The sequence below is a fragment of the Tenrec ecaudatus genome, chromosome 2 (assembly GCF_050624435.1).
Source record: "Tenrec ecaudatus isolate mTenEca1 chromosome 2, mTenEca1.hap1, whole genome shotgun sequence".
NCBI lineage: Eukaryota > Metazoa > Chordata > Mammalia > Afrosoricida > Tenrecidae > Tenrec > Tenrec ecaudatus.
Genome location: NC_134531.1, coordinates 74227864 through 74254193, shown reverse-complemented (window position 1 = coordinate 74254193; position 26330 = coordinate 74227864). Strand labels below are relative to the sequence as shown.

Genomic DNA, 26330 nt, shown 5'->3' with positions numbered 1-26330 from the left:
CATAAGGATGATTGAAATGCAATACATAGGTGATAAAAGTGATAATATACATTCCTTTTACCGAATTATGAAGTGCCTTAGATGTGCTCATCTGTATTAGTAATAATTAGAGTGGTTTTGAGATAAGAATTTAAACTTGACAATGTTCCTTGGTAACCTAAATGGAGAGTTAGTATATCCCAAGTTTTATATACTGGAATTCTAAATAGGTAGAGTAATTGTAACAATAAAGCCATTTAGTTCATCCATCCTTCCAATGGGCTAGGTTCTGACAGAGACCTAACCCTAGCTGACCTTTACTAACAGAACTGCAGGTGTACCAGACCAGTGGGTGGATGTCTGAACACATTCATATGGTTCGAGATAGCTCCAGGAGTAACCTGGGAGAAAATAAAATTCTCTGTGTTTTTCAGAGCTTAAGGTGATGCCCTGTTGACTAGCCTCGTTGATTACTAAGTCACTAAAGTCTGAAGCTAATTCAGACAATGGAATATGCTATGGCAGATTTTTGCCATCGCCAGTGCACTCATAAATAACCTAAGTATTAATGAAAACCATTAGAGATAAGAGACAGGGGATTTAATCATCTGACTAAAGATGATTCCTATGAGGTGGAGTTTGGACATGTCTCTATCCTCCATCCTTCTTTATCCTGACACCAATCTTCCTTCCCATGGCAGTCTACTTTTCTGTTGGGATCAATAATCCATTGTAGTGACCACAGAGAACTCACAGGCAATGCTCATGATTATGAGGAGTTATTAGGGAAGTTAGCAGGTTACTACAAGTCAGTATCACAGACCATGAAAGATATAGTTCTTTTGTTCACAGTGCTGCTTCTCAGCCCGGCAGGGAAGTGCATCTTTCTCTCTGGAGCTCAGCCTCCCAGGCACTTGGTCCCCTTGCCTGTTCTGAAGGAAATGCACTGCTCTTTCAGTCTCCGCTCTGCTGATCTGCTGCCTGTCACGCAGGAATCTCGGATTCCCTTACTTGTGGTTTTCTCTCGGTAGTCCTACAGTTCTCTCTTCCTGCTTCTGAGATGTTGTTAGGTGCCACCGAGTCCGTTTCAACTCAGCGATCCTGCGTATAACAGAGTGGCACACTTCCCAGTTTGTGCCATCACGGTTCTTATTTCGAGCCCATTGTTGCAGCCACTGAGTCAATCCTTCTTGTTCAGGGCATTCCTCTTTTTTGCTGCCCCTCTTTCACCAAACATGGTTTTCTGTGATGGTTTGCGTATATCCAGAGGAATGGCCAAACTGACCAACTCCCTCCTAAGCTAAGTGGCAATGAGGAGCCTCTTGGGAATTGTCCCTCTCCTTTTCCTCCTTAGTTTCTTGCTTCAGATCAGCATACATGTTCCACAGTAATGATGGCAACAGTGACAGAGGCTACAAATGCTTGCCTACAGGAGCTAAAACTCTAAGGTAGGAAAATTTTCTTCTCCATTCAATGTAGCAGAGATTACCAAAGGTGAGTACTCCCTCCATCCGAGTACCCCCCACCCAACTTCTGCTCTTTACAAATGGATACCACACTCTGTGTGCATCTGTGGAAGTTTCTGACCAAAACCCAACCCAACAGAACCCACTGCCATCGAGTCAATTTCAACTCATATTAACCTGATAGAACATAAATAGCTTAATAGAACTCTACCCAAGTCCAAGACTTTCTGAGTCCAATCCAAGTAAAACTGCAAAGGCTTTAAGTGACATTGGAGGCTTTAAATATCATTTAAAGACTTAAATGACATTGGAACCATAGCTCACAGCAGGGAGACTGGAACTTGTGTTGCTGCCTAGTCAGGTAAATTGCTTGCTCAAACAAAATGTCAGCATTCTCCAGAGGATTTAAACAAGACACCGACTTTTACGTTGGCAAGGAAACCTGCTTCTTTGTATAGATAATACAATTCAATCTCATAGGTGGAGTAGCAACTACAGTTGCAAAAATCCAAAACCAAACCACTGGCATGGAGTCAGTGTGACTCAGTGACCCGATAGAGCTAAGTAGAACAGCCTTCAGGGTTTCCAAGGGAAGGGACGCCAGCAGCTACTGGCTTAAGAACTCCGCCAGTAAATCGCAGCGTCGGGACATGGAGGTGTAAAATGTTGGGCCACTTTCACCAGCGGTTTTGTCTTTAAAAAAGTATCCCCACTTACCAGAAACAAGTGTGAGGACAACTTTTCACCTTTGGTCTATTTGAATCAATGTCACTTTCCAACTCTAACGAATGCTCGGCCAGGAGATTTAAAGATACTTGGTGCATTTATCCAAGAGTGAAGAAGCACAAAACCCCAAACCGCTCTATACCTTATTTGTATGCTCCAACCCAAACATGTAGTGGGGGTTATGAAGGGTAAGGATAGAAGAGCCATAGCTGGTAATTTCACGTCACCTGACCTAGAGGGTCATTATTGCATTGGGTGAATCTACTGCACAAGACCGCTTTTCAGTGTTGAAAACAAGGATGTTACTTTGGAGACTTAAGAGGTGCCTGACTCAATCCATAAAAGTACCATGAACTGTTAAAATGACAAAACAAATCTGTCTTGGAAGAAGTATGGCCAGAATGCTCCTAGAGGGAAGGTGCAGCGACTTCGTCTTTACCTACTTTGGACATGTCATGAGAGTTGAGTCTCTGAAGAAGAGCATCATGCTTGGTAAAGTAATGGGGCAGTGCGAGAGGAAGGTGCTCGATTAGATGGACTGACACAGTGGCTGCAAAAAGAGGCTCAAGTCTAGGAATAACCGCGCAGCTGGTGCAGGAGCAGGCAATGTTTTACTCTATTGTGCATAGGTTGTTATCAGTTGGAACCGTCTCCCTGGCACTTAACAACACACAACATGTTACTGTGGTAAGCTTTTGGTGCCAACATGGCACCTATAAGAGATGGGTGGAGTTTGGCCTGTCAATCAGGTTGCAGCTTGATTACATCTGGAGGTGCCACAGAGATAAAAGGCTCACTGGAGGCAGGCCACTCTCTGCTTCACCTTCTTGCTGGCGAACCACTCGGAGACCTGCTGGAGAACTGATAGACCCCCAGATGCTTCCACCGCCATTGGATCCACAAGACTTTTCACCCATCAGCCTGTGATTTTCCTGTATTCTGCATCATTGCATGTGGCTGCATGAATTTTAAGAGGGACCTAAGGACTTGATCTGACTGGGCTGGGCAGTTTGCTTGATTTGTAATTACATCTTGAATAAAGTTCTCTTTTACACATATATGAGATGTAATACAGCTTCCATTGTCATTAACAAAGGCTTAGAAACAAGACCCAATTTTACTTCCACCCAATCCTGGCAACAACTAACAAACTTAGATCCCTGTACACTTGCCTATTCTAGATACCAATGATAGCACACTATTTGTGTATGACTAGTCTCTGTATGGCTGTAAGATGTGTAACCCCTTTGCAGTAAATAATTGGCTTTTGAACTTGATTACAGAGTGCAGGCCTACACCTATGTCTGGTTAGGGAGACTAGATCAAGAGGTATCACCTGGATGCTAGATGGAATCTTAAAGCATGATGTAATTATAGCCCTGTGGTGAAGCCAATAAAAGCCCCGAAGAGAAGAGCTCAGTGGGAAGTCCTGGGTTGGGTGGGTTGCTCCTCCGTCCCCTCCCCCCCCCAGCAGGTGGCTAAGTGCATCCCCTGAACTGGACTAAAAGACTGTGATAAATGGGGAAAAGACCAATATTGTCAAGGATTTCATTTTGCTTGGATCCTCCACACTCATGGAAGCAGCAGTCAAGAAACCACATGATGCACATGACTGCATGGGGCCAATGTGCTTGCTGTACAGGACCTCTTTAAAGTGTGGAAGACCAAGGTTGTCACCTGGCGGACTGAGGCACGCCTGGCTGGCAGAAGTCATAGCATTTCAGCCACCTCATATTCACGAGAGTTGGTCAGTGACTAAGGAAGTCTGCAGAGGAACCGCTGCGTGTGAATGATGGTGTTAGCAAAGAATGTCGAAGATACGGGGGACTGCCAGAACCAACAAACTTGTCTTGCAAAGAGTACAGCCGGGATGCTCCTTAGCAGCTGGCATGGCAAGACTTCATCTCACACACTTTGGACATATTGTCAGGAGAGACAGTCCCTGGAAACAATGCGGTGGTTGACAGCGTAAACGAGGAAGCCCCTCTAGGAGCTGGATTGACTGACAACGGTGGCTGCAACAAGCATGCGGATGGCGCGGGACGAGGCAGCGCTTTCTCCTGGAGGCAGAGTTGCTGTCAGTCAGAAACGACACGATGGCCTCACGAACGACGAGTCGGAACTGCCTCGATGGCAGTGGGTTTTCCGTTAGCTAAGTGAGGGAGACAAGCCTGGAAGGGCTCCGGCGCCCCGTGTGCTGGCCGCACGCGGCCGCCAGGGGCCGCTGGACAGCCAGTCTCGCGGTTTCCGGGCGGCGTGCGCGCGCGCGCGTGCTCACTGGAGTTGCCCCGGCGCTCAGCTGCTACTCCCGGAGGCGGCTACCTCAAACGAAGCCTGCCCGGGCTTGGCCAGGGGACGCTCTCGGGGGAACAAACCTGCTGCTTTCCTGTTTTGCACTAATTTACTCCTTGGGCAAGTCTGAGCGGCAAGGATTAGCGTGTCCTTTCCGCCACCGCCCGGGAAGCAGGAGGCCGCCCTGAGCTCCGCTGGGGGCTCGGGCTGCCGGGCCTGGGCCAGGCGAGCCGCCCCGCCGCCTGGATGTTGCGCTGGCTGATCGGGGGAGGCCGAGAACCTCAGGGGCTGGCCGAGGTAAACCCGCGGGAAGACCGCCCGCCCGGCCGCACAGGCGGAGCTCGCGGGAACCGTGGTTTCCGCCGAGCTGTGCGGACCGACGTGGGGGTGGGGGGCCTGGCGGAGGCGGGGCCGACGAGTGTGGACGGGCCGCGCACGCGCGGAGACCGGTGAGGGGCGGGGACTTCGGGGGCGGAGACCGGCGAGGGGCGGGGACCGCGGGGGCGGAGACCGGCGGGGGGCGGGGACTTCGGAGCCTGGTGTCTGAACTCTCCCCAGGTGCTCTGGGTTCAGTGTCCCTGTGCCGAGAAGCCAGCGGACTGAAGCTGGTGTGGTTAACCATGGGCTCTAGGACCCTGCTGGTAATCAGCGGAGTTGGGGCCTCTAAGAGTAAAATTTTGGGCCACTTACTAGAACCAAGTGTGATGACAACTTCCATTTTTGGTCTATTTTGAATGGATGCCTCCTTGCAACCTGGCCAGGAGAATTTAAAAATAATCCGAGTATCCGTGCAAAACCCTTGGCCATTGAGTGGATCCAACTCATAGCGACTCATGGAGTGTTTCCAAGGCAGTGAATCTTCCCGGGACCCGAGCGGCATGTGGGCGTGAGCCACCGACCTTGTGTTTGCAGCCTCTTGCTCTTACTCGGCAGGGCCACCTTCCTTAAGGACACCAAAGGATCGGCCTACTAAAAATAGGACACTACTCTTGCCTGGTACTTTGTGTAATAAGGTTTACATTGAGTGATGAGAAAACTATTTTGCAATGTTGAGGACTAAAATATCTCGTATATGCACAAAGACGGCAATTGTCAAGTTCCCTTTTATTTCTATTAGAACATACTTTTTTCCATTCCAGCTTTGTTGCTGTAAGCAGCCTTACTTCTCATTTTTAACCTCCGCATGTGTTTCTGGTTGAGGTTTATAGACTTTTTTAAAACAAAAGTTTCCATATTTTAGATTAGATTGAAGCCCGCCCCATTATGGAAAAAAGTATGAGTCACCAAATAATCTATATGTGATATTTGTGACAATCCTATATTAACCTGATCATTTGATTAATCATATAATTTCATTAACCACTTCAGTCTTGCTCCTCAAACTTTTATTTTGGAGTGAGGGGATGGACAGTTTTTTAAATTTACTTTTAAGATTTCTCACTTTTGACTTATCCAAACCTGTACTAGAAGGGAGACAGGTGATAAAATATACAGCTCTGTTGCAAGTTTAAAAAAAACATGCAGGCTAATTTGTAAATTTTTCATGTATAAATGCTGTGAATTTGTGCATTATTAAAATGTACCGTTTTCCTGTTTCTAGTAGTATCTGGAGACGTTTTTGACTGCTCAAACTCAGGGAGAGAGGGGTGGTGCTGGCATTGGTATGTAGACCACAGATACTGCCAGACACCCTGCAGTGCACAGAGCAGCCTCCAAATGCCCCTAATGTCAGGGTTGAGAAAGTAGTGGGTTTTCATCTGAGTTAGCAGTGGGTGTGACTCCAGAAATGGGTCTACCTACAGAATTAGTGAGTTGTATGAGATGTGCTTATTGATCAGCAGTGTCTGACATTTAAGTTGCCCCATCCAAACATCACTGCCATCGAGTCAGTGCTAACCCACAGCGACCCTGGAGGACAGGGCAGAACTACGTGGAAACTGTTTAATTCTTTACAGTAGTAGAAAACTCTCTCCTGTGGAGCGGCTGATGGTTTTGAACTGCTGACTTTGAAGTTAGCAGCCTATTGTGTAACCACTACACCACCCGGGCTCCTCACAATACATAATAGAATGTAAATGTAGGCAGTTGCCTTTACAAATATTATCCAGAATTGAATCCATTGCCTATAAATGAATTCACTCCTTCTTTATTCAGACAGTGTATTGAGTCCTTATAATGGGCCCAGCACTCACTGTTTTAGGGAGTACCCCCCAAAACCGGAATTGCTCTGAGCAGAGCTATTGAAGTATGCATTTTTCACGCTAGGCGAGCATCAAGCAGCTCACCGAGTGCACCCAGTGGCGTCACAGTGAATTTTTTCATTAAAGCTGTTTCGCCAGAACCTCATTTTTTTTTATGGCCGATTTAAAAAGAAGGGTGTGCAGCTGTGAAAATTTGTTTCCTACTGGGGGAGGGGGAATGCTGCAGACACTGTTGTGATGTTGAACATAGCCTACAAGGACAGCACTATGGGAAAACTCAAGTGCAAGTGGCTTTTTCATTCAAAAAAAGGTGTAATGTCCATTGATGACAAATCTCATTCTGGATATCCAGCAACTTCCCGAATGGACAAAAATGTTGACTTGTAGTGCATTCGGAGTTTGTTCCACCAGGTCAGACTGTTCATCAAGCTTTCTGTTTAGAGGTTCTGAAAAGTGCATAACAGTGTGTGACAAAAGGGGCCTGATGTGTGGTAGACAGGACATTAGTTTTGCCATCAAGACAATGCACCTGCTCATGCAGCCATCTCAGTGTGTCAGTTTTTGGCAAAAACAGCATGCTTCTCTTGCCCCATGCACCTTACTTACTTGACTGTCAGGGGAAGCCAGCCCCTAACACATCATTACAGGCTCGGTAGGTGCAACTGTAGAGCGATAATAAGTAAAGATCATAGTAAGGTTATAGAGAGCATGAGAAATAGAAGAGAAATATTGAAATAAATGGAGTCAGACACAATTCATGGTAGCATGCTCACTTCAGCCCCGCTTGATGGTCCACATGGAGGGAGAAAGAGCTTTAATGCTAGCCCAGGCTTTTATCTTCTCTGGGGACATGCAAGCCCCCTAGTCACAGGTGAGGATATACGTCACAGGAAGGGGTTGTGCTATAGGTAGTACAGTAATGGGGTGATTTAGGGGTATCCTCGTACTAGGAAGAGGAGGGTTTGGGGGTGTACATGTGGCAAGATGGGCGGATCCTAGATACAGGATGGCAGACTAACTTTGGATGTCACAGAGCCGGTTTGGCCTGTTCCCTGGCTCACCTGATGGAGACCGTTATCGGTGGGGTATGAACTCCACCTACAGGAACCAAACTAATGGTCCCAGGCCCCCACCCCTGTGGTGTGGAGAGACAGCAGTCTGGCAGGGACTGCCCTCAAGGAAGATGCCTGTGAGCATCCGACCTCCCCTCACAACTTGACCTTGTTCCACGTGACTTTTTTTTGTTTCCACAAATGAAGAGGGCCATGAAAGGGCAGCGATTTGACGATGTAGAAGAGGTAACCAAAAAAATAAGGAAGGTGCTGTCAGCCATCGAAACAGACGAGTTTGAAAAATGTTTCCAAGAATAGAATAGAAGATTTGACAAAATTAAGTATAATGGAGAGTACTTTGAAAGTGATTAAATACATAGCTTTGAAAAAAAATCCATATTTTTGGAGGATACCCCCTCGTATATTTTATACCTTTTTGACCTGTAGTTTTGTTTCTGCCAAATTTTAGTTGAGAAATATCCATTCAAAGATAGAGGTTTGGCTCAATGCAATTCTTTTTACAAAGTCATTCATTTTATTGAGGTATAGTTTACATATAATTGAATTCAGCTTTTTAATATGTTTATTATACCTTAAAATTTAATATGTAGACTTGTTAAGAGGAATGTTTTATATGAAAAGGACAGTTATTCAGTGTCTATTAGGGGAATGAAGTATGAGGGCAGGTGCCCTAGTGTCACAGTGATTTAGCACTTGGTCTGCAGCAGAAAGGTGGCAGGCAGTCTTCTTCCTAAGGATTTCCAGCCTTGAAAATCTCAGGGAGCAGTCCTGCTTTGCCTTATAAGGTCACTGTGAGCCAACTGAAACAGGTTTGGTTTGGTTTCATTAGAACATGATAACAGCTTTTAAAATCTTTTGTTCTTAAATGTATGCCATGCATTTTGTTCTTAAATCTATCCATACAACATGATCTTTTATCAAGTCTTATCTTTTTTCTCTTTTATACAAGAAATCTCCTTTACAGACAATAGGTGAAGAACAAAGCCAGAACCCCTACACTGAACTGATTGTACTGAAAGCTCATCATGATATCGTACGATTTTTGGTACAGTTGGATGACTACAGGTAAGACTTTACTTGTCTGACTGGTGCTTGGAAAGAATTTTTATCAGATTTCATATTAAAAACAATGAATTTCCAAATCAATGCTGTTTTTTCTAAAGCCGCCAGAACGCTGATCAATACTTATATTCAGTGGAAATTGACATTGGCATCTTGAGGAAGTGTGTAGTTTTTCTGCCCAAAGTCAGGGTTTTATATCTGGTAATTTGAGGATGTGTTTGTATTCTCTGAAATATTTTTGTTTAGAGACAGTATATGAATTCAAAATTTGGATGACGGTTATAACCATATATTTAGGTGAACCTGAATTTGAAAAACAAATAGGGTAAATGGTTAGATATTAGTTATTTACCAAGACATGTGCTATTTTGACTGGAAGATAACGTGGAGTGTAATCTGATGAAATCGCTTTTAAAAATGTTATTCCATACCTTCTTGCTAACATTGTAAAATATTGTGCTTAATACAGCTTACTAGTAGAGATGCCGGCCATTAATAGCTCTGCCAGCCAGTAGGTTGTAGATTTAGTTTAATACTGATGTTCAGTTACTTGCTTTCTAAGTCCAGAATTAAGGATATATTTAGCCATTTGTGTTCTCACTCACACAACACTCACTACTTTTTAGTCTAGATTTGTAATGCATGGCAATGGCTACGTAGAACTCAGTACTCACGATTAAAGGATTTATTAAGCAAGTTAACAGGTCACAATGCAGGTGAGAAATGGTCAGGATATAATTGTTCAATCAGGACATGTTACAGAGTTCCTTCAGGACGGCCTATAAATGTATAAAAGGCATGCCACTCCACTATCAGCCTCAACCCAAAGGTGCTGAGCTCCAGCTCCATGGGTCAGTGGACTGAACCAGCCTTCTTCCCAGAGTACCCAGTGACGTGCTCTGTGGGCTTGGAGCCACCACTCTTGTTGCGTGCTCTGACTCCTGGTGCTGCTGCTGCTCCTCTGCGACTCCTCTGATGTCACAGCTGCCTTCTGGGTCAAGGAGGTTCCCTGCACAGGGATCTCTGGGTCCAGAGGATGTGCTTCACTCCTGGCTCTTGTTTGTAGTGAGATCCCTACTCCTGCTTCTCAGAGGGTTCATGCAATCCAATGAATCCTGTTAACATTTACTCACAAGTGAGTCTTATCTGTGTCTTCTCCCACCTTTTTACCCAGATCCCTGTAGGAAAAGATTGTTTGATTCGAGTTACAAAGACTTTGGCTGGAAGACCCACATTAAACAATTCACTGCTCCTGTAGGCTACCCCCTTGGCTCTTCTAGTCATTGCCCCTTTTATACATCAAGAATTACCGCATGTACTCTAGTATAAGCTGATCCGAATATCAGCCGAGGCACTTTATTTTACCACAAAAACTGCATAAAAAATGTGCTGGAAAAACTTGACTTATACACGAGTATTACGGTAACTCGAAATGGTTTAAATGGTTTTGCTAAGAACACAGCCATATAATTTCCTCCCTGGGGGACGGACAACAGAAAAGAGGGTGAAGGGAGGGAGACGTTGGACAGGGTAAGATATGACAAAATAATAATGATTTATAAATTATCAAAGGTTCATGAGGCAGGGGGGAGCTGGGAGGGAGGGGAAAATGAGGTGCTGATACCAAGGGCTTAAGTGGAGAGCATATGTTTTGAGAATGATGAGGGCAACGAATGTACAAATGTGCTTGACACAATGGATGGATGTATGGATTGTGATGATAGTTGTATGAGCCCCCAATAAAATGATTTAAAAAAAAACAGCACACCCATCATAGCTTGTAAACTAGCCATTTCATGACTTTGTTTCTCCCTATTTTAGATAACGAATTTCTAAATGGTCCATCCCTAACAACCCAGTACTCTCAGGAGACAAGACTGTTTCTTGATGTGAAAAGTCTTTGTTTTTGGTTGGAACTCAGGCCATCTGCATCCATAAGCAAAATCGAATCCAGAGCACACCATAAAATTTCAGCATCTTAGACTTGCTCACAGTGACAAACATCCCTCTCTCCGTTTGGTCAGATTCTTGTCATCTCAATCCTAAGTCAATTGGGCATCAGCTGGAAGCTTAGGAGTTCACCAACACAGTGTTAACCTGACTGCACTGACACTGAAGTTTCAGAGACTCTAACTTTTTACTGAGGAGAAATCCCATCATTCTCCCAAGGAGGGGCTGATAGTTTCAGGCTGTTGACTTTTTGGGTCTCAGGCCAGTGTGTAACCACTGTGCCACCATTGACTCTTCCCTGCAGAGCCGCTTCTGCCCTGTAGAGAGTTGCTATGCGTTGGCATCAACTTGATGGCAGTGAGTTGTTGTTAAATTGATGCAGAATGTTTCTCATACCTGGTATTGTAAATTAGTGACTCAGTCATGATTACAAGAGCTTGTAAACCTGTCTGAAACTTGTATTTGATTGGGTATGCTAAAAGAGAATTAGAAATTGCCTGGAAGATAGGGCTTTATGTTTGAACCCAAGGTAGAGTAAGGGCCTTAGTACGAAACTTGAGCCCACTCAGAACTGCTGAGAAAACAGGAGATTTACATTTAAATGGAAATCTGCAGATCGAGAGACTGGCTTTTAAAATTTTAAGTCACGTAAACTGCCATTAGATGCATCGGTGCAGAAAAGTCTATGCCCATCAAAGAAAGTTCCCTTTTAGTACTGAAAGTCAAAGAGAGCTAATGAGCTTAGTATGTTTGTTATAGCAACCATTTGGATCTACTTACTTAGTGGAAGTGGGGGAGATACAATAGCGAAGAGGGGGGCTGATTGGACATTTTCCATTGGCACTCATTGACTCTGCTTGCAGGGGCAGTATATTGTTTAATGTGATTTTTCCAGACAAAGCCTTTGTAACTCCCATCAAATGACCTTTTCCTACATGGAGCTGGGTATAAAGGTGGGGAAAAGACAGTGATAGGATTCACTTAGGAATTGCTGCTAGCAGGATTCATGGACTGCCATTCATGCTGGGTATAAAATAAGCCCTTGGGAACAGGAGCAGGAGTGGGGATCTCACTACCAACAAGAGCCAGGAGTGGAGTGCATCCTCTGGACTCAGAGATCCCTGTGCAGGGAACCTCCTTGATCCAGAAGGCAGCTGTGACATCAGAGGAGTTACAGAGCAGCAGCAGCAGCAGGAGTCAGAGCATGAGACAGAGAGATGATACCTTCAGAGTCCACAGAGCAAGGAAAGCTGAGTGCTTTGGGCAGGAGGGTGACTTGTGGAGAGGGGTGCTTATAGCCACTTGGGGTAATTGAGTTTACTGACCTACAGGGCTGGAGCTGAGTGTCTTTGGGTTGAGGCTTACAGTGGAGTGACATGTCCTCAGGCTTTTATTATCAACTCTGTCCGGACCTTTGCAACATGACCTCACTGAACATCTGTATCCTCTGAACATTTCCCACTCGCATTGTAACCTGTTCTTTACTAAACCATGTAATTACGAGCATTGTCTGTGAGTTCTATGTGGCCATTGCAATGAACTGTAGGATCTAGATGAAAAAAATAAGAGAATGCTGTTTGTGACAGAAAACACCATTGTAGCATTAATCACAATGACAGTTAAAGAATTAATGCTATAATTATTTAATACTTGTTTTCCCCTCTAGAACATTGATTTTCTGGGGTTTGTACTATCTTTTTCTTAAATCTTAATCACGGTAACCTTAGTGTCTTTGTTGTTGTGTGTATTTGAGTGGTTCTGATTCATAGCGATCCTGTATGATGGAGTAGATAGAATTGCATCTTAGGGTTTCTTAGTCTGTCATCTTTATGGGAGCAGGCCCCCAGGTCTATTACCCATTGGAGCTACTGGTGGGTTTGATCCACTTACCTTGTGATAAGAAGTTGTGTGTTTGATCATTGCACCACTAGGGTGCCAGGCCTTTCCTGTAGTAAATAATTAATAGTTGGTAAAGTAATGAATGGCTCCCCAGACAAATTAGTATACAGGTTACAGACTGTCCTCACTTCTGCTGCCCCTACCGATTCATACACTATTATTTATAATTTTCTTTTACTCTCCTGACTGCCGCTCCCTCACCTTTGTCATCGTTAACTCCGATGACCATTTGTACAGTGTATTCACCTGGTTTTCTTTCTGCTTCTTCTCATGTCTTTGTTTTCAGTTATTGTTCTTACACTTCTCAACTTTGCTTGCAAAGATTGGCCTCATTAGCCCATCAACACTCTTCCTTTGTGATGCAAACCAACCAAATCACCGCTTGGTAAACATAGTATAATAATCTTCAGCTTTTTAATGAAAATATTTATTGCTGGTATGTCCTTTGATAAACTTTTGTTTATTTAAGTGATTTTTTTTAAAAGCGGGAAATGAAATCATTCTGGGAAGGTAGGATTTGAGCAGGAGCTGTGGTAGCTTAGTAGACTGTACACTAAGATGCTAACCACATTCATGGTTCAAACCCATCAGCTGCTACATGCGAGAAAGATGAGGCAGTTCTGTTCCATAGAGATTGGAAGTGTTGGAAACCCAAAGGGGGAAGTTCTACTTTGTCACTTAAGGTCACTCTGAGTCAGATTCTATGGCAGTGATTTTTTTAGGGGGGTGGGGGTGTTGTACAGTTAAAATCTGTAGCAAAAGTTGCTTTAGCCAGTACTAGGTTAAAAGATTCTATAGACAAAACATTGTACGATGCAGGAAGCATGGAGAAGATTGAAGGAATATACAGAGTCACTGTACCAGAAAGAACTAGTCGACAGTCCACCATTTCAGGTGGTAACATGAACAAGAAACAATGGTCCTGAAGGAAGAAGTTAAAACTGCACTGAAAGCATTAGCCAAAAACAAGGCTCCAGGAATTGCTGGGATACCCATTAAAATGTTTCAGAAAGCTGAAGAAGCACTGGAAGCACTCACTCATCTGTGCCAGGAATTTTGGGACACTATTACTTGACCAGTTGACTGGAAGAGATCCTTATTTGTTCCTATTCCAAAGAAAGGTGGCACAGGAGAATCCTCAATCTATAGAACTACAGCACTGATATTGTGCATAAGTAAAATTTCGCTTAAGATCATCCAAAAGCAGTTGCAGCACTGACAGGGAAATTCAGAGCGGATTCAGAAGAGGACTTGGAAAAAAGACTATCACTGAGGATGTCAGATGGATCTTGGTTTAAAGCAGAGAATCCCAGAAAGATAATTACTTGAGTTTCATTGACTAGGCAAAGGCATTTGACTGCGTGGCCCATAATAAATGGTGGATAATCTTGAGAAGAATGAGAATTCTGGGACACTTCATTGTGCTCACTTGGGGCTTGTACGTCGATCAAGAGGCAGTCATGTGAACAGAACAAGGGAATACTGTGTAGTTTCAAATAGTTTCAAATCAGAAAAGGTATGCATCGGGGTTGCATTCTCTCTCCATATTTGTTCAATCTGTATGGTGAGTGAAGAATCAGAGAAGCTGGCCACTTGAAGAAGAGTGTAGTACCAGAATTGGAAGAAGGTTTATTAACAACCTGCGGTATGCAGAAGACACAGCCTTGCTTGCTGAAACTGAGGAGGAGTTGAAGCATTTGCTGTGAAGATCAAGGATGGTAGCCTTCAGTCTGGATTACAACTCAATGTAAGGAAGACCCAAATCCTCACAACTGGATGAGTAGCTAACATCATGATAAATGGAGAAGAGGTTGAAGTTGTCAAAGATTTTGTCTTACTTGTATCTGCAATCATTGCTCATGGGTGCATCATTCAAGAGGTCAAAAGATAGATTACATTAGTAAAGCTGCTGCACAGATCTCTTTAGATCAGCGGTTTTCAACATGTGGGTCATGACCCTTTTGGAGGTCAAATGGCCCTTTCACGGGGTCGCCTAAGACCATAGGAAAACATATATTTTCTATGGGCATAGGAACAGAGACACCGCTCCTCTTTCTTCTCCAGGCGGGTATGCCCACATATAGATATGCTGATCTGGTGAGAAAGAAACTCAACCTTCCCACTGACTTTGTTTTTTCCCATACTGTGGCAAAATGTAGCAATGTAGTTTACTGCTGTTCTGTTAAGACTGTTAGCCTTGCTACACCATGCTTCAAGGCAAAATTTCATTTACCTGTTTGTAATTAGAAATAAATAGTTCACAATATATAATTACATATTGTTTTTGTGATTACCACATATATTCTCATGTATAAGCTGAGTTTTTCAGCACATTTTTAATGCAGCTTTTATGTAAAATTAGGTGTCTCAGCTGATAATCGGGTCAGCTTATACTCAAGTATATACGGTAATCACGGTTTTAATTATGTCCAATTTGTAACAGTGAAAATACATCTTGCATATAAGGTATTTACATTATTATTCATAACAGCAAAATTACAGTTATAAAGTAGCAATAAAAATAATTTTATGGTTGGGGGTCACTATATCACTACAACATGAGGAACTGTATAAAAGGACCGTGGCATTAGGAAAGTTGGGAACCACTGCTTTACTGTAAGGATGTTACCTTGTAGCAAGGATGTTACCTTGTAGACTAAGGTAAGCCTCAGTCATGGTCTTCTCCAGTGCATCATATGCATGTGACAGTTAGACATTGAATAGGAAAACCACAGAAGAATAAATGTATTTGAATGGTGGTGCTGAGAAGAACTCTGAAAGTACCATGGACTGCTAAAAGGACAGACAGATCAGTATTGGCAAGAGGAAGGGCAGACACTCTTCAGAGACAAGAATAGCAAGACTCTGCCTTACATCCTTTGGATATGTTGCCAGGAGAGACAAGCCCCTGGTGAAGGACCTCACGTTTGGTAAAATGGAGGGGCAATGAAAAAGGAAGGCCCTTGATGAGATGGATGGACACAATGGCTGCATTGGTGGGCTCCAGCTTAGGAACAATTGTAGGATGGTGCAGGACCGTGCAGTGGTTTGTTCTATAGTGCATGGGGTCGCTATGGGCCCATGCTGACTTGATGATAGTTAACAACAACAGTGCGAGGTAAACAAATACACACACACACACACGAGAACTGGATACTGTTAAGGCAATCCATAACATTTGGGCCCTAAAGAATCGTAGTTCTTGGTTTGTACAAATGCTTAATATATTGACTTGTTAACTGAGAAGGTAGGGTTTGGCGTACCTATAGGCACCTTGAAAGAAAGGCATGGTGTGTTAATCTGGGTTGACTAGAGAAACAGATTCATTGACACTCATACATGTGTAAGAGAAAACTTTGTATCAAAAAGTAACTATGCATCAATAAAAAATATCCCAGCCCAGTCCAGTCTAGATCAAGTTCATACATTCAATCTTAGTCCATAAATCTGATATTAGCCCATGAATTCTTCTTCAGAGTCTCACAGCACATGCAGTGATGCCAAATACAGAATGATCCCAGGCCGGTGGGTAGAAAGTCCTGTGGATCCAATGGCAGCGGACGCATCTCCAGTGCTCTGGCTGTCATCAGCATGGCTTCATGAGGCTTGTCAACAGGAAGGTAAAGCAGATTGACTGTGTGTCCCACCTCCAGGGAGAAAGAGAGGGAGTTCCCAGAATCCTTATTACTAGGCCATACCCACAAGGAGACATGTTCAGGAAGTGACCTGACTGACAGGCTGGACTCCACCCCTCCATGCTTTTGTCAAGTTGACATGAAATTGTGTACCACACATAGTGATCTTCTTCAGAGAAATCAGCCATTGAGAAATCTGAGGAGCACAGTTCTTTCTGAAGCATAGGGGGTTGCCATGAGTCAGGGTTGAGTTGATGGTTTACTAATACTGGATTAAGAAATCCTAAAATTACTTTTTCCAGGAAAGTTAAATGTAAAATATACTATATGGCTTCAGGATGTGTTTTTTTGGATTTTTATATAGAGTAGCTTAAATTTCATATTCATTGCCATCTGTCATTTGTAAAAATGTCCTCATAGCCATTCTCATTAAATAGAAGAAGAATCTGCTGACAACACTGGCTTGTAATGTGCAAGCACTGGCATTTGAGTGTATTTGCCCACAATGATACTACTATGCATTTCAGTTGTTCAGTGATACACTAAATGCTTTGTAAGCTGTTGTAAAAAGCTGGAGATGAATATATTAGTTGTCTCTTGCTTTTAAAGCATCACCCCAAACTTAGTCATTTAAAACAACCATTTATTTAACTCACCTTTTTGTTGATTTGAAATTTTGGCTAGTCTCCCCTAGGTGGGCCTCTTCTGGGCCAAGTTCAGCAGCTCTTGGTTAAATTGTCTTATGGAGTCTAGTAGTGAATTGGCTGGGCCCTCTGGATCACTGCTGTGACTGGGATGACTGGTTCTCTCTCCGTTGGTTTTCTCGGCTGCTTGTTCATCCTGTGGTGACAGAGTTCTATTACTGATAAAAGGGCAAGCTCCACGGTACAGAAACTGCATGTTTGCATATATACTGTTTGCTGCTTTGTTTTATTTTTAGCCAAAGCAAGGCCGGAAGTAAGCAATCAGCAACCATTTATGGATAGGTAGACATGCTACAAAGTGACTCTTGTGAATGGTCGTGAGTGTAGAGAGGAAGACTTATTTTGCTATTATCCCCCCCCTCCCCCATGGCCATTATGCTAGTTCGGACTCACGGTGACCCTCTATGGCAAAATCAGACTGCCTGTCAGGCTTCCAAGGCCGTGACCTTTAGGGAACTGGACTGCCCCAACTTTCCTGAATGGAACAGCTCTCGTGTTCAACCTGATGACCTTGGGCACCTTGTACTGTCGAAATGTACAGACAGATGGAAAAGGCTACTTCTTGGTCTTTGCGACAGATAATATGAGTATATTCCTCTATCAAAGTTTACATGTAAATGGCAAGAAAATGTTCAGTCAGTTGTTTCAGTCATCATGATTTGTGATGCGTATAGTAGATAAATGTGTAGCACTGTTGATCACTGTTTTAAACACAGTTGTTTAAAAAAATCAGTCATTTGCTATGAATTAGTTATTCTTTATAAAATACAATTAGAAACTAAAGTTGGTACTCTTGCATTAAGAATTTAAATAGTATAAAGTGATATGCATTGTCCAATTACAGAAATATCTTTACAATTGGAAAAATAAGTTTAATACTGTTACCCTTTTTGTGTTTTTGTTTAGTTTTTGTTGGCATGGCATTCTAGTTTGTGGTCAGCTGTTGTAATCCAGCTTTCACGCTTCATGTCTTTAGATAATATCATCTTATTGAGAATTTTGCAGAAGGATTTTCTTGTTTTCTCAGTGGCTCAGCTAAAATCAGTGAGTGGAAAATTTTCTTAGATTGGTTTTTGAAGATACCAAATAAATCCTGTATCACCTAACAGACAGTGGCCTTTTCTTTTCTTCTTTAGTATGTTTTGACCATGAAGTGAGGGTTATATTGATTGGGAGATCACTAAAGAAGGCTCAGCCTCAGCAAGAGGCTTCCAAAAAGTGGACTCTGCTAAAATTGCATGTAATACTCTAGCATTTGACACATTAAACTAAACTGAGTTCATAACACATTTTAAGAATAGTCTTTTGTGTTGCTCATTTGACCATTCCTTGCTCCTCCAGGAAAGACAAGGTTACATAGGATGGTGATCATGACTGGAAAAGACTCAGGTGGCCCATGAAATGCCACACTGGAGATCAGAGCGGGCCTCTGGGGTGGCTGGAAAACATTGCACGTTAACATGAAACTAAACAAACTTGTACAGTGTTATAGTTCAGTAAAAACCAGGAATACGTTCCAGCTTTACAGAAAATAAGACTATTCATGCTAATGTATTAAACATTCAGAAAATGGATATCAATAGACAAGATAATATAAAAGATCCTCATGTCTGAGTTCTCTGAGCAGAGGATGCTTAAAGGGAGTTAGGCATAAAAAGGCTTATTACCTAGAAATATCAAAAAAGTAAGAAGCAGAACTAGGTGGGAACTGTTTCAGATCGTGACGCCTCTCTCACAAGTAGTTTTACAGCATAGTGCCCTTCGGGGGAGTCCAGCATTGGGTGGAAATGACATCATCCACGAATGTGTCCCCGACTTCTACTGCCTTGCTTAGTTCCATTGGCTGTATAACTTTGATATGAAAGCTGAATGTACGCTCATAAACTCAGCAGTTGAAAGCTATCAAATAACCACACTCCTCACAGTTGGGCAACTAATTCACTACACCTTTATGACTATCACACCTCCATAGTTTTAAGTTGGGATGTTTTATTTTTAATGAACAAAGAAGACCACAGAAGAATCGATGCATTTCAATTACAGCATTAGCAAGGAATATTGAAAGTGCCGTGGACTACCAGAAGAGCCAAGTACAGCTAGTATGCTTCTTAGAAGTGAGGATGGTGAGACTTCGTCTCATGTGCTTTGGACCGGTTCTCGGGAGAGAACAGTGCTTGGAAAAAGACATCCTGCTTGGTAAGAGAGAAGGTCAGCAAAAGTGAGGAAGACCCTCCAGGAGATGGAGTGGCACTGTGGCTGCGGCCGTGGACTCCACTATTATGATTTTGAAGATGGTGTGGCACTGGGCAGAGTCCTGCTGCACATCAGGTCACTGTGAGTCTGCACTGACTTGACGGCACCTAACAACATTTTAACTTTAAATTCCATGAATAAACTATATAGGTTGTGCCTTTGGGCAGCTCCCCCCACCCTTTATTTATTGTTCAATGCAGTAATTCAATCACTTGAAGAAGAACTATGTAATCATCACCACAGTCAATTTCAGAACATTTTTGTCTGTCTTGTACTCATCATTGTTAGCTCCATATTTCCCCACCCCAGTCTCTTCTGCCACACCCTAAGTAATTATTAACCCAGTTACTGTCTAAAGATTTACCTGTTCTGAATTTCATTTACAGAAAATCATACAAAGTGAGCAAACAAGCAAAACCAATGACAATGACAAAAACAGAAAAACCTGGGGAAAAAGCAGAAAAATGAAAAACTGGAACAATTTAAAAATGGGTCAAAGGGAGATCAGATAAGGTTGGTGACTGCATCTGCCTTAATTGACTTTCCAGGGCTCCCGGACTGACAGCGAGGCTAGTCAGCTCCCTGGCCCGTGGCCAGGGGCATTCTCTGCAGGCTGAATCCGTGTGGAGACCCTGAAAGTGGATTTTGGGCTTCCACTGTCATCCATAGACTTCTGCCAACTGGGTGTTCACAGTTGACACCCTGAGACTGCTCCCTCCTCCAGATTTGTATTTTATTATTTATAATTCTTGGAACACACAGACTGGTGTGCTTCTTCCATGTGGACTTAATTGACATCTTTGAGATGGGCACCATCTGCTTTCTTCCCCACCATTTGCTGTAGCACCCATATCTTCAGTGATCTCGCCATGAGGTTGAGTATTGAGTAGGGCCATGTCGTGAAAATGAAATTGTTCTGACGTTGGGATTCCCATTATGAGCCCCAAACCCATTCATATATCTATAGTTTGTATATATCTGTAGCTCACTTTAGAGACATCATTATCATTTTATAATAGAGAACATTATAAATCATCCCAATGGGGAATAAGGTAATTCTGTTGACAGTATCATTAATTTAACCAATGGTGTAGTATTTAAAACACTGTTGAGAAAAGGAAATTATACATGTATAGCCTGACTTTTCAGACTACAGTTCATAAATGATTGACTTGTACAGATTAAACTCCTAAGTAACTGGACACTAGTCACATGAATAATGAGGGTTGGAAGTAGGGCAAAGCTTTTAGGAACACTCATTCATAAAGGCAGGATCCTGCCTGCAGACTAACCCATGCCATAAAACAGCAAAAAGAGCATTCCAATAGTAAATGTCTGATAGTTCCTGACCATCATTTATTGGGCACTCTCAAAACAAAGTCCAATGACCACCCATTCCATAACCTTGGGATAGTGGTCCATCTGCTGCTCACGTTTGAGCATTTCAGCTTCAAATCCATAGGAGTATGTTGGTTCCTCAAATCTTCTACCAGATGAGTTTGAGGTAGAGCCTTGTGGGGTTAGTCAGATTTCCACGGCAAGTCCTCATGGTGCGACCTATGAAGGGTATTGTGCACCTCGAAAGGACTAGAGTGGAAAGGTGTCTGTAACACACAGTCTGAGTCACCGAGGGCTGGGTAGACACTAGGTCAAAGTGTCCATTTAGGGACATAATACCAGGTGTATTCTCATAGGCAGCGTTTTAAGAAACAACATGACATTAGCTAATTGTTTTTGATGGCTTGATAATGTTAACATAGGTTTTAAGAGATTTCTGGTACCTGTACCAGGAAGAATACTTTGTATTATGAATCAGAAGCTGTAATACTAATAGCTTAACAGAGCATCCACCTGTCAATTTGTTAAATGTTTATCTATAGTAGCACATTGATTTTATCATAGTAAATTTGCTTTCTGTTTTGTTAGCCCCTTGTATGTATTTGGTAAATTTGTTTAGTTTCTGTTTTAGTTAGTGCTTTGACTCAAAGAAATACTGACAGGATTTATATAGAGGCCTGCTGACGTTTGTGTAAGTGTTGAACTGCCAAGCACAGGGTTGGCAGTTCAAGTCTACCAGGTGCTCCACTGGAGGAAGATGAGGCTTTCTGCTTCCATAGAGATTTATAGCCTCAGAAACTCTTTATAGGGTCATTATGAGTCAGAATTGGCCCGAAGACAGTGGGTTTAGAGACACACATTCTCTCCCTTTCTCTCTCTCTCTCTGTGTGTGTGTGTGTGTGTCTGTGTCTCTCTCAATCACACTGTCACTACCTGTCCATTGTCTTTTCCGTTCGTTTCTAATTATTGCATATTGTTGGCTCATATTTGGAAATGTTCTAAACTTTGCTTACTTGGCTAAGATGTTTTAAGGTTTGAGAGAATGGCAGCAGTAAATAGAATGTAACTACTGCTTTATGCATCAGAATATAATAAAAATTTGAGAGATGGACAGCAATTGCCTAACAGTCTCCTAATTTTACATTCTGTGCTCTTAGCAATAACATTCTGTTATTTTTTCAGGTAAAATCAGATGACTGGTTATGAAGTACCCTTAGAAAACATTTGGAAATTATTGTACTCTGCATGTTTAAAATATATCTTTAAGAATTTACCTAACAATTTAAGCACAGAATTGACTTCATGGCTGTGAATTTGGTTTTACAAGATGGATTGCAATAATATATAATCACATATAATTAAATCCCTGGGTTCTTAGTGATACTTTAAAAGAGAACTTATTGGTCACCTGTCAAAAATTCTAAGGAATTATCTAAGGATAATTTTGAGAAATTATTGAATGCTCTATAACAACAAAAAACACAAGTGGCTTTAATAAACAGAAATTTATTTTACTTTTTTCTAAAACCATTTTATTGGAAGCTAATGCCATTGTTCAGTCATATCAAGCAGTATTGTACAGTTGCTACTCAAAACATTCTCTTCCTCCTTGAACTCCTTGATATCAGTTCCCTGTTACCCTCCCCCTCAAAAAAACACACACCCAATACTGGCCAGAAACCCTTATTCTATGTGTTTTCTCACATTTTGAAGGCTGCAATTCTGAATAAGGCCATCAGTTCTAGGGGAGGGTCTGTGCTCAGTAATGACAAGCCCTCATGACCTTCTCTGGGTTGGAGACCATTCTTCATATGGTCTCTTCTCTCCATAGCAGAGCCCCGTGCCTGTGCTGTCCTTTGTAAGAAACCACCCAGAAGATTAGGTTGAGGACCTATTCTCCGCTGGTGTAGCTTCATTAACATAAATCAAATAACCACGCCGAATGCTACCAAGTTGATTGTGACATTGACGAGCACAGTGGCTGAGACTTCACCATACCTTTTTTGGGGGATGTGATTCAATTCAATCTGTAGTAGGGACTAACACATTATTTTAAAAGTTGGTAAATACAGAGCAAAGTTGAGGTCTATATTGCCTTTCTTATATTAACCATACCTTGTGATCACTAATAAATGATGCGAGAAGTTTCATTTTAGAAAAAGCTAGGAAGCGATAGATTAGAATATTTTAATTGTGCAACCTTTAATGGAATAATGAGGAGCCCTAATGGCACAGTGATTAAACACTTGACTGTTGAATGTAAGGTCAGATGTTTGAACCCACTAGTCCCTCCATGAGGAAAAGCTATGACTTAACATACACGCAAGTACAGTAAAGTAATATAAAGTATACACAAGTAGACATCTTTCTGGTATTCTCTGCTTTGGGCCAAGATCCATCTGACATCAGCAATAATATCCCTTGTGTGGTAGTTAGATAATTTCATGTCAACTTGATAAATAAGAATGAAGGGGTGGAGACTAGCTTGTCAATCAGGTCACTGCCTGGTGATCCCTCCTTGTGGGCATGGCCTTCTCATGAGAATTCTGGGAGTTTCCTCTCTTCCTCCCTGGAAGGGGGGACACACTCTCTCTGCTTCACCTTCCTGTTGACAAGCCTTGAGGAGCCACACTCAGAGCTGGAGGAGCATCACACCAGCACTGAGATGCTTCCATTGCCATTGGATCCACAAGACTTTTCACCCACTGGGCTGTGATTTTCCTGCATTCGGCATTGTTGCATGTGCTGCATGAGTCTGAAGAGGAATTTATGGACTGGTATCGGACATAACGGGCTAATATCGGACTTATGGACTTGATATGGACTGGGCTGGGATGCTTTCTTAATATACAATTACTCTTTGATATAAAACTCTTTCTTATACACATATCAATGTCTCTGAATTTGCTTCACTAGTCAACTTGGACTAAAACACCTGGTTTCATGTCCTCTTCTGAATCTGGCCTGAACCTTTGGCAACTCCCTGTCAATGTACTGCTGCAACCTTTGTTGGATGATCTATAGCAAAAGTGTACATGCATGTGATATCAATGATCTGGTTCTATAATTTGCACATTCTGTTGGGTCACCTTTCTTTGGAATGGGTACAAATATGAATCTCTTCCAGTCAGTTGGTCAAGTAGCTGGCTTCCAAATCTCCTGGTGTAGGTAAGTGAATGCTTCCAGTGCTTCATCAGCCCATTGAAGCATTTCAATTGGTATTCCATACATTCCTGGAGCCTTGAATTTGGCTAATGCTTTAAGTGCAGTTTGAATTTCTTCCTTCAGTACCATTGGTAACTCACAAGCTACCTCTTGAAATGGTTGAAGGTCCACTGATTCTTTTTGGTACAGTGACTCTGTATTCTCTCTTCTTCTGATGCTTCCTGTATCATTGAATATTTTGCCTATAGAACCTTTCAATATTGCAACTTTTGAGGCTTGACTTTTTTCTTCAGTTCCTTTACTTTCATTTATGCTGAGCATCTTCCTTTTTGGTTTTCTAACTCTAGATGTTTGCATATTTTATTATAATATTTTATTTTGCTTTTTGAGCTGCCCTTTGAAATGATCTGTTCAGCTTTTTGACTTCATAATTTGCCTTAGCTAATCTATAATTATGAGCAAGTTTCAGAGTCCCTTCTGACATCCTCTTTGATACAACCCCCTATGTCCCAATTTTAAAATTACTTTTGGCTTTCTTAATGAATAACGTTCTTGATGTCCTCCCACAGCTCCTCAGGTCTTCTGTTACTAGTGTGCAGTGCAGCAAATCTATTCTTGAGATGTTCTTGAAATTCAGGTGTAATAGACTCCAGGTCGTATTTTGACTCTTGTAGATTTGTTTCATTTTCTTTAAATTCAACCTGAACTTTAAATTCTCACTGCCATCAAATTGAGGCCTACTCATAATGACCCTCTGGGACAGGGTAGAAGGCAACCTTGGAGTTGCCAGGTCTGTAGCCCTGTATGGGAGTGGAAAGCTGTCTTTCTCAACCTGAACTTACATACGAGGAATTGCTGGTTTGCTCCACAGTCGGCCTCTGACCTGGTTTTAACTTTTAATATTGAGCTTCTCTAACATCTCTTCCCACAGATGTAGTCCATTTGATTTCTGTCCATTCCATCTGTAGATGGCTTTTGTGTTGAGATATAAAAAGATATTTGTGCCGAAGAGGTCTTTTAAAATTCTATCATGTGATCTCCAACTTCATTTCAGCGACCAACACCCTATTTTCCAACTAATGTTCCTTCCTCTATTTCTTTTCTGAAGAAGAATGTGGCAGCGGGATTGATGGAAGCCTTAACAGCCTGCAAAATGCAGATGACCCAACCTTGCCTGCTGAAAGGAGGACTTGAAGGCCTTGCCGATGAAGATCAAGGGTTGCAGCCTTCAGTGTGCAACTCCATATAAAGATAACTCAATATAGAGAAATCATGACAGCTCAATATAAAGAAAACAAAAATATTCATAACTGGACCAATAGGTAACATGATAGATCAGTGGTTCTCAGCTTTCCTAATGCTGCAACCCTTTAATACAGTTCCTCATGTTGTGGTGATGCCCCAATCATAAAATTGTTTTCGTTGCTACTTCCTAACTGTGATTTTGCTACTTTTATGAATCGCGCCATCCCTGTGAAAGGGTCATTCGACCTCCCCAAAGGGTCACAACCCCCAGGTTGAGAACCGCTGTGCTAGCTGGAGAAAAGATGGAGGTTGTCAAGGATATAGTCTTGCTTGGCTCCATAATCAGTGCTCATGGAAATATCAGTCAAGAGATCAAATGACACGTTGCATTGGGTAAATCTGCACAAGAATGCTTTAAGGATTTTGAAAAGCAACGATGTTACTTTGAGGACTACCCTGTGCCTGACAGAAGCCATGGTATTCTCTATTGCCTCAGATGCATGTGAAAGTTGGACAATGAATAAGGAAGACTGAAAAAGAATGGATGCATTTGAATGGTGGTGCTGGAGAAGAATATTGAAAGTGCCATGGACTGCTAAAAGGACAAACAACTTTGTTTTGGAAGATTACCCTGAGAGATCTCCTTGGAGGCAAGGATGGCACAACTTTGTGTACATCTTGGGACACGTTGACAGGAGAGACCCGTCCCTGAAGAAGGGTTTCATGCTGGGTAAAGTGGAGGGGCAGGGAAAAAGAGGAAGGCCCTCAACAAGATGGAGTTACACAGTGGCTGGACACTGAGCTCAAACATAAGAACAGTCGTGGGAAAGATGCAGGAGCGGGCAGTGTGTTGTTCTATTGTAAATAACTTTATAAGCCCACTGACTGTATGGCACCTACCAACAAATGGAGTATGCAAATTAACTGAAGTGGTCTTACCAAACAGTTAAGTTTCTGTCTGAACTCTACTTTGCACTTCAACCTAAAGATTGGCAGTTCATAATCATCTGTACTTTATCTTGGATTGTGAGCTAGAGCACAAAAGTTTGCACTGCCATGTGGTACTGAGTCAATTTTTATTGACAGTCAAATAAATCTGGGAACCCAAACTGTGAAATGAAGGCCGGATGTTCTACTTCTGTTAAGATTGTAGCCTAGAAAACCATAGGGAGAAATTCTGTTCTATGTTACATGGTGTCTCCATTAATCAAAATTCACTTGATGGCAATGGATTTGATTTTTTGTTGTGTTGATTTAATTGAGATAACATCCCATGAATAAATGCTCTGAAATGAGCATTCAGATAATGGGCATAAGATTTCCTTGAGAAAGCATTTAATTT

The 26330-nt window shown here is 42.3% G+C and overlaps 1 protein-coding gene across 1 annotated transcript in view; it reads left to right on the top strand.

Moving 5' to 3' along the window:
• Positions 1 to 4452: 4452 nt before the first annotated feature.
• The window catches only part of WDR41 (WD repeat domain 41), a 68740-nt gene continuing 46862 nt past the window's right edge, over positions 4453 to 26330 (top strand). Inside the window, exons 1-2 of the mRNA XM_075541201.1 lie at positions 4453 to 4760; positions 8687 to 8802. Coding sequence (XP_075397316.1) covers positions 4710 to 4760; positions 8687 to 8802 — 167 coding nt within the window. The 5' untranslated portion in view covers positions 4453 to 4709. The remainder of the gene's footprint in view (positions 4761 to 8686; positions 8803 to 26330) is intronic.